The sequence below is a fragment of the Cyclopterus lumpus genome, chromosome 5 (assembly GCF_009769545.1).
Source record: "Cyclopterus lumpus isolate fCycLum1 chromosome 5, fCycLum1.pri, whole genome shotgun sequence".
Lineage (NCBI taxonomy): Eukaryota > Metazoa > Chordata > Actinopteri > Perciformes > Cyclopteridae > Cyclopterus > Cyclopterus lumpus.
Genome location: NC_046970.1, coordinates 17,503,700 through 17,511,555, shown reverse-complemented (window position 1 = coordinate 17,511,555; position 7,856 = coordinate 17,503,700). Strand labels below are relative to the sequence as shown.

The following is a 7,856-nucleotide window of genomic DNA, read 5'->3' as shown; positions in this document are numbered from 1 at the left end:
AATGTCTTGAGACTCCTGACTGCCAACATTTTGCAACTGTAGTGAATCTGCAACATATTTCTAATAATGATAATGTTTGGGTCTTAATTTTACATGGATCTTTGAGAACGTTGTATTTGTGTGTCATGTAATGCTCACTTTGCATGTTGTTGCGTTATCTAACCCTAACCCCTTGGGTTACTCAATAATATTAAGTTGTTTATTTATGTACATTTTAGCATTACATTTATGCGTTGCACACATTTTCAATGATTTTGCCCCATTTATTCGGAATGTCAATTTAAAAATAACATAAATAAATAACATAAATAAAGCTACCGTGATGGTATGTTTTTGGGTAGCATTAGTTAATTTATGGACACCAGCATACATTTTTGATTAAAACTGTTTATATTATTTTTGTAGTCAGGCACCACAATGTCGGCTTCACCAAACCGTAACATTTGGGGTCCTTTTACTTCACGTGTGCGTCTGCTGCTCCAGCATCGTGAGAGGAAACCATGCCGAAGTCAAAGAGAGACAAGAAAAGTAAGTTAAAATCCAAATTGCAAAATGTACAAACTCTTTAAGCGGCTAATCTTTTTACCTAGTTGATTGTATTTATCATTTGTGTTCGACAACTGAAAAGTGACGTAAGTTAGTTAACAAGCTAGCATTCGCTTCTCTTTCTGGGGGAAACGGCAACATGGGCGCTGTAACAGTTAACTGATTGCTGCTATTTATCACGCGTATTGCTAACTTACTACATATTACCTGATCTTCTCCTCAGTTTCGTTAACGAAAACAGCCAAGAAAGGGCTGCAGTCTAAACAGAAATTAATCGAAGAGGTGAGTGTCCCGTCCAGGCTGTGTGCTAAGCTAACAAGGATTAGCTGGAGTTGCTAACATGTTTCACTCTAAATTCTCCATCTTTTTGCTTTTTTTTTTTAGTTACGGAAATGTGTGGACACGTACAGAAACTTGTTCATATTCTCTGTAGCCAATATGAGGAATAACAAACTGAAAGATATCAGGACAGCATGGAAACACAGCAGGTAACCTGTCTGCTCATTTATTTATTATATATATATTAATGTAATAAGTGTTTAGTAAAGATGCCTAATTCTTATCTTCCACAGATTCTTCTTCGGCAAAAATAAAGTCATGGTGATTGCCCTGGGTAAAAGAGAAACGGACGAATACAAAGATAATTTGCACAAGGTATGTGAGAGCTTAGGTGTGGTGATACCCCAGAAAATGTAATCTTCTATTGCAAAGACTTAATTATTTGACTTTTTAATAATGTGCAGGTCAGCAAGTATCTTCGCGGGGAAGTTGGAGTACTATTCACTAACAAAACAAAGGATGAGGTGCAAGAGTAAGTTAGGCTTCACTTAATGCGCCTCCATTTCAGTTATTCTCCAAATATTGTTAAATATAACAATGTTCTCAATCCACAGGTATTTTGACGATTTCAAAGAGATGGATTTCGCACGATCAGGCAATCGTGCACAGATGGACACAACTCTAAATGAGGGACCCCTTGAACAGTTTCCTCACTCAATGGAGCCCCAGTTGAGACAATTAGGACTTCCTACTGCTCTCAAGAAAGGTATAATTACAGGTTATGACTGTCATTATTCTGTGTTTTTTTTATTAGCAAAAAAAATCCTATTTAAAGACCAAAACCAACAATTTCTTCTGTTTTCTGACTTACCCATTCTGTGTTTTTGGCACTCAGCACCACATTTTTAATATGAGGTCACAAATTGAGAAGTTGCGTTCTAGATCAGATTTGTATTATTACTTTTAATACATACTGTTTGGTGTATGCATATAATTGGGATATACTACTTTGTCATAACCCTCTTGCTCATATACCCGTCGCCTTCATTACACACGCAAGACTAATACACTACAGTCTTACATTATGTATTACATTAAACATGATTTTCTACACAACATATTTGTTGTCAAAGGCGACTATCGGGTGTTTCCCATCAGTTAGGGATTGATAACACATTTGATGCTCTTGAGTATTTATGGCAGCAGGACGGTGGATGAGAAATTTACTCGAAACAAACTACAGTGCTCATATTCAGTGTAATGAGGGAACATGATAGCCACTGCAACAGTGTGGCTTACTGATGTGTTTTTAGTAAATTTGGACAAAATGGAGATCTACAGCACAGAGGAATTTGCTTTATCAGGCATTGGCCAGTATTACCCTTATCCTTTTAAACATGTTTGAGTACAACAGGTAAACACCCCTTTCTTCTCTGAACAATAACCATTGGCACTCTGACATGATTTATTTTTTCCATACCAGTTATTTGGATATAATTATAATCACATTTTGTATCATGTGTTATTAAAGGAGTGGTGACACTACTGAAGGACCATGCAGTCTGTAAGGAGGGAGACGTGCTCACTCCTGAGCAGGCTCGTATTCTGGTGAGTTCTGACTGTTTGACTACAAAACACTTTGACATACAGAACTGTGTTGCATTTGTCTGACTGATCGGTTCCAATTGGCTCCGTAGAAACTCTTTGGCATCGAGATGGCAGAATTCAAGGTGCAGATCAAATGTATGTGGAACTCGGAAACCGTCGAGTTTGAGAACGTTGCTGGTAAAGATGTGACCATGGAGGATAGTGAAGAGGAAGACGACGATGACGAATAAAACATCTGCAAGGGCAGAAGTCGTTTTTGCTGGCTTTCAACAGCAGAGGGACCTTAATGTGGAAACCAGTCAGTCACCCTGACTGCCAGCACTGTCCTGTCATCTCTCTTCTGTCCTATTTTTCACCCCAAAACATGAACATCTGTCCTTCACCTTGAATATAGCTTTGGATTGAGGAGTTGTTGTGTAAACTGGTGACCGGAGTCAAAAGTTCTCTTGCATGTAATCGTATGGATGTTCGTATTGCATGCAAGTATTTTGCCATTCAGTGGAAGAAAAATCACTTTGAGAAAATTAGTTTAATTTTAGGCAAAATCCAGAAATGGTTATTTTTACCTGAGAAATCTTGGAAAGTTTTCATTTTTACATTTGTACATTAACAATGAAGTGCTTTTGAAATGAATACTTAGTGGTCTCCGATTTATTTATTAATACAAAAATCAATTGCTTTCAGGAAAAAAAAGTATATGGCAAAGTCATTAGCAGATTGCTTTATATTAACTTGATTGAACTGACAGATTTAGGCTCTTTAGCGGAAGTAGTTTGGACACTTGTGGACGACGAGATTCCAGGCCTCGTTGAAGGAGGCGACCACTCTCTCATCTAGAGGACCCTCCTCTGCAGCAGCCAAGTTTTGTTGGAGTTGCTCAATAGTTGACATGCCAATGATGACTCCATCACCAAGATCCCCCTGTAACAGCAGACATTGTTTATGGTCAAGGAGATTATGAATTTAATTTCAAATTGTTGGATAGGATAATGTTTTCCAGCTACTGTAAGCACCAAATACAGCCTTTGACTAGTGTGGAGGCTAAATATACAACAACTGACCAGGCACTTTCACATGAAAAAGTAGCCAGGAGTTTGGCATTAACAAACGGTCCATGTGCCCAAATCACAGCTGCCTATGATTCTACAATTAGCCTGTAAGTTTGCGTAAAATGATAATGAATACACAAAATGCCTATTTCTGGAGGATTGAAGTTGATTTAGAAATTATGCTGGTAAGCATTTGTGTGTACAGTAATCCACTGTCAGGTCAAAAAGGGCAGATTCAGCCTTTTAATGTTAATGACGGATGAAATCAAACTTTCACTTTCTATAAAAACTACAAAAGATCATTCTTAAAGCTGCAACAATTTGTCTATTGACAAAATAAAAACATGATTGATTATACGGTTAACTCATTTTTAAAGCAGAAATGCCAAGAATTCTCTGGGTTTAGAACTATGGATTGACTGAAACAAAACGTTTAAAGATGTCAACATGTACTGAGGAATTGTGACAAGCAATTGTCACTGTTTTGTAAACCAAACAATGATTCAATGTAGAAAATGTTTTGCTGATTAATAAATAAGTTAGCTATAGTTCTCAGTATGTGCACTAATGTATTTTGTGATGTAAAGTGACATGCTTGACCACTGATTATGATACAGAACTGACAAGTGTTGAGATTCTTGAGACTAAATGCTGCTGCAAAACAAATTAGGTGAATTCCTATTTTAGTAATAAAATATTGTGCACAGTGTAGAAGCTCAAACCTTAACCAACTTTAAGGTTTGAGCCACTAGGTGCATGGCGAATGGGAGAACATGTCTAGACGCGCCACAAACAATTCCAATTTCCAGGCGATGTATATCCTTTACCTTTTATTCAGTGATAAAATATTACCGACTTGACACATGCACGGTCAAAACTACTTCCCATCCATTCACAGACACACCTGTTCCCATCACCTGGCACCTCCCTATATGCCCTCCCGAAGTGAATGTGCCACCCTGTGCTCAAACAAAGGAACTACATGTCCCCATCCACTCAGTGCTTCCCCCAAACAACAAAGCCCATTTTGGCTCCAACACAGAGTAAGATAACTACATTTAACCATAGAGTTAAAATTTCTAATCTTGTGTATATATATTGTAATCTCCCCATGATAATAACCAAAATGTGCCTGCCATTGCAGTGATCCATTCACAATGGGTACCTTCAGTTGGGAGTGATGGTACATCCAGCGCATGGCAGCAGAAGTCAGGCTGGGTTTCTCTGGGCCGTACGCTGTCTCCAAGGCCTTCAGTACCACGTCTATTGCCTCGAAGTGACTCTGCTTCCAGTATCTGACAGAAGAGGACGGGCACAATTGCTTTCAGCGCTTCATCAGTTGACAATGTGCATGAGCGTAGACATGCTGAAATCTCTGATATGAAACAACTAAACAAGAGAATGGTTGGGAGCATCTCAAAAGCCAGCAGCTGGTCGTTTACCTGTCCCTGTATGCTGCAGCCCAGGTGTTACCAAAGAATCGTCCTTCAGGCTTGGAACTATCTTTGTCTTGGTAATGGTACTTTCCTGTCAGAAGGCCACCTGCAGAGGAGGAATGATGTCAGAATTCAAGTTAAAATTACAGTGACGGTTTGAGCTACAGGAAAATGCTCCAGTCTTCATTCCAGCATGCTAACATGTTGCTGGATGAAAAGTTAAAGGAGCACCAAAGAGATTACTATCAATCCTAAGGGCAACAAGGATGCCTGTACCAAATTGTATTGTACTCCAATAGTTAAGTGTTTGAGACATTTCACTCAAAACCACTAATGTCATCCTCGTGGTGGCAGTCAAACTCAGGGAATCAGCAAAATCCTAAAGATTAATTTTTTGGCAACATTTGTCACCCACTATAAGTATCTTCTTTTGACAGAACAATTCAAATGGTGACTGCAAGGACGGAAGATATGCACCTGCTAGAGGATTGTATGCGTAGAAGCGCATTCCATAGTATCTCAGACATGGCAGCAGCTCTGTCTCTACCTGTCTTGTCATGGCATTGTACATCCCCTATGAAAGGTTTCAGAGGTAAGTTAGGGTATAAAAAATAGTGAAAGAGGTTAAATTCAGTGGAAAGCATTTTAAACAAGGAAAGAAACATAACATGGAGGATACAATTGAGATGGGAAAACAATTGGGGCTGAGTTTCTTTATGAAGGATATTTAAGCATGATTTCTCTCCGTAATGAAAATTACTGTAATTCTTAATCGGCATGTGCACAAAAGATTTATCAGCTCACTCTGAAAACAGGAATTTCTAGCCCAGATATGAGCATTTTAAAGACTAGTATTTCTAACCCACGGGCACTTGGGAATGCAACATTAACAAACTATGAGGTTAAAAAAAACAAAAAAACATGCCAGAATACCTGATACACAGTGGGAACAATCCAGTTGTTGTGTCTACAGATGTTGGCAATTTCAGACACTTCCCACGATGCATAGTTTGAAAGACCAAACTCCTTGAATTTTCCCTGAAGGCAATAGTTTCACACTGAATTAGAAAGTTAATGAAACATTATCAAGTACGTTTGAAATGAACACTCAGAGAGAGGTATCTGGTCTCTTTGCCTCTTTGTGGAGTTCATTGCAGGCCCTCAGGGTATCCTGGATTGGGTTTTGGTGGTCAGGGGCATGGAGGTAGTAAAGGTCCACACAATCAGTCTGCAGCCTCTGAAGGGAGGTTTCAAGTTGAGAGCGCACACTCTCTGGCTTCAGCGTCTTCCCATCCCAGGGGTTGGCCTTGGTCGCTATGCTTACTGATACACAGAAACAATGAAATAAAAGTATCTCATTTACAGGATGTGAGTGGAAGTGTTTTTATTGTGGAATGTGACTGCAGATGAAAACTAGCTTTCCTTAGTTCATATATTTGACTTAAGTAAAAGTAGTATTACCACAGTGTAAAATTACAAGAACAAGTTTGAATTAAGTAAAAGAACAAAAGTATTCACAGTCAAAATAGAGTGCCAAAAGTAAAAGTGATCTTGCAGAACAGCCCATTTAAGAATAATGTTGGATTATAATTATTGATGCATTTATGAGTTCATGAATGTAATGTTTCAGCTGATAAGGATGGAGCTCAATTTAACTACTTTATCTGCTGGGTACATTATGGAACTCTCTAGGAATCAATACAGTGTTATCTTAACCTTTAATATTACACCATCAATATATATATATAGATAGATGTTGATTATATTTTGTATTAATGATCTGAAATGGAAACAGTAACTAGAATTATCAGATAAATGCAGTGTGGTGAAAGTGCAATAAGTAGCGGAAAATGGAAAGACTTACCTCAAAATTGTACTTAAGTAGAGTAACATTACTTGAGTAATTGTACTTAGTTACTTTTCACCTTGCTCTAGTAACAACAAATGGTAACATGCGTCTTAAATATTGCAGACGGTTCCCTAAATAATAAAATAAGCACACATTATAACGCTTTAACCGTGAAAAAGTCACACGACAGGTAAAAGGGGAGTTTGGTGCATTTTGGGTACCAACAATTCCAAGCTGGTGCCAACCCAACCAGCAGCTCGGTTAGTCCACTTTAGAAAAGCGGTTCGGGTTAGCAGTCATTAACAATATGGCTGCTTCTTCTATACCTGTTTTAGGAAGGTGCATGCCCCCTATGACCGTCTCCGACTTTCCATCCATATACATTAAGGCCGTGTCCACCCGGTTGTGTCCCCTTTCCAGGAAAGTCTTCACCATTTCCGAACTCACCGCCGCATCGGCTCGGCCACCGAACGCCATAGTTCCCAGTAAGGAAACCGGCCGCTTAGTTTGAGACGACGACATGTTTCGACGAGCCACAAATCTCGTCAATTGTGTGCGGACGTTCTTAATAACGTGACACTGTCCAAGTGTGCAAAGTCGTAGGCCTACTGTCATTACCCGCTGCATGCTATAATGCAGGAACTAGCATGCGTCCAGGGGTTAGAGTTCTCTCGTTTTATGGGAGCGTCGTAAAATACTTAACCGGTGTTACGCCCCAACTGGTTTTCAAACCTACTTGTTTCACTGCGCGTGCGTGCCTTGTGTTCGCTTAACAGCTGCAGCGGTGGTCTGTCTCGGTCACCAGATTCGTCACACATTCACAAACATATTGCTGGAGTTCTTAAAGCCACACTTCACAGACATTGCGGCGATTCCGATTGTTTAAGTGAGCACTACATCACGTATGAAAAAATACATGTAAGAAGAACATATTTATAGAAAGATCGCAACGACCTGGATTCGATCTCTGTCGAGCAAAATGATCATGTCCTCATTATCGGCCACCAATAATTAAAACATTTACTTATAATGTCACATCTCGTCTGTGTCCAGGGAACAGTTTGTTCTAGGTGATCTGAAAACAACTGG

General features: G+C 39.2%; 2 protein-coding genes across 2 annotated transcripts; one reads left to right on the top strand and one right to left on the bottom strand.

Annotated features, from left to right (window-relative positions):
* Positions 1-417: 417 nt before the first annotated feature.
* On the top strand, positions 418-4,037 carry mrto4 (MRT4 homolog, ribosome maturation factor). The gene is made up of 8 exons (XM_034532970.1): positions 418-528; positions 770-828; positions 931-1,034; positions 1,119-1,200; positions 1,290-1,357; positions 1,440-1,591; positions 2,357-2,433; positions 2,523-4,037. The coding sequence occupies exons 1-8, from the start codon at positions 501-503 to the stop codon at positions 2,661-2,663; spliced, it is 711 nt and encodes a 236-aa protein (XP_034388861.1). The 5' UTR covers positions 418-500; the 3' UTR covers positions 2,664-4,037.
* On the bottom strand, positions 3,067-7,537 carry akr7a3 (aldo-keto reductase family 7, member A3 (aflatoxin aldehyde reductase)). Its single transcript, XM_034532969.1, has 7 exons — positions 7,094-7,537; positions 6,054-6,241; positions 5,852-5,956; positions 5,396-5,492; positions 4,925-5,024; positions 4,648-4,777; positions 3,067-3,354 (listed from the first exon to the last, which is right to left on the bottom strand). Exons 1-7 carry the CDS (start codon positions 7,392-7,394, stop codon positions 3,193-3,195), a joined length of 1,083 nt encoding a protein of 360 aa, XP_034388860.1. The 5' UTR covers positions 7,395-7,537; the 3' UTR covers positions 3,067-3,192.
* Positions 7,538-7,856: the final 319 nt, after the last annotated feature.

Coding starts and splice junctions, on each gene's coding strand:
- mrto4 (XM_034532970.1), top strand. CDS start 501: ATGCCGAAGTCAAAGAGAGACAAGAAAA. Junction 1,035..1,118: donor ACAGCATGGAAACACAGCAG/GTAACCTGTCTG, acceptor TATCTTCCACAG/ATTCTTCTTCGGCAAAAATA. Junction 1,358..1,439: donor ACAAAGGATGAGGTGCAAGA/GTAAGTTAGGCT, acceptor CTCAATCCACAG/GTATTTTGACGATTTCAAAG.
- akr7a3 (XM_034532969.1), bottom strand. CDS start 7,394: ATGCAGCGGGTAATGACAGTAGGCCTACGACTTTGCACACTTGGACAG. Junction 6,242..7,093: donor CATGCACCTTCCTAAAACAG/GTATAGAAGAAG, acceptor TCTGTGTATCAG/TAAGCATAGCGACCAAGGCC. Junction 5,025..5,395: donor CGCATACAATCCTCTAGCAG/GTGCATATCTTC, acceptor CCTCCTCTGCAG/GTGGCCTTCTGACAGGAAAG.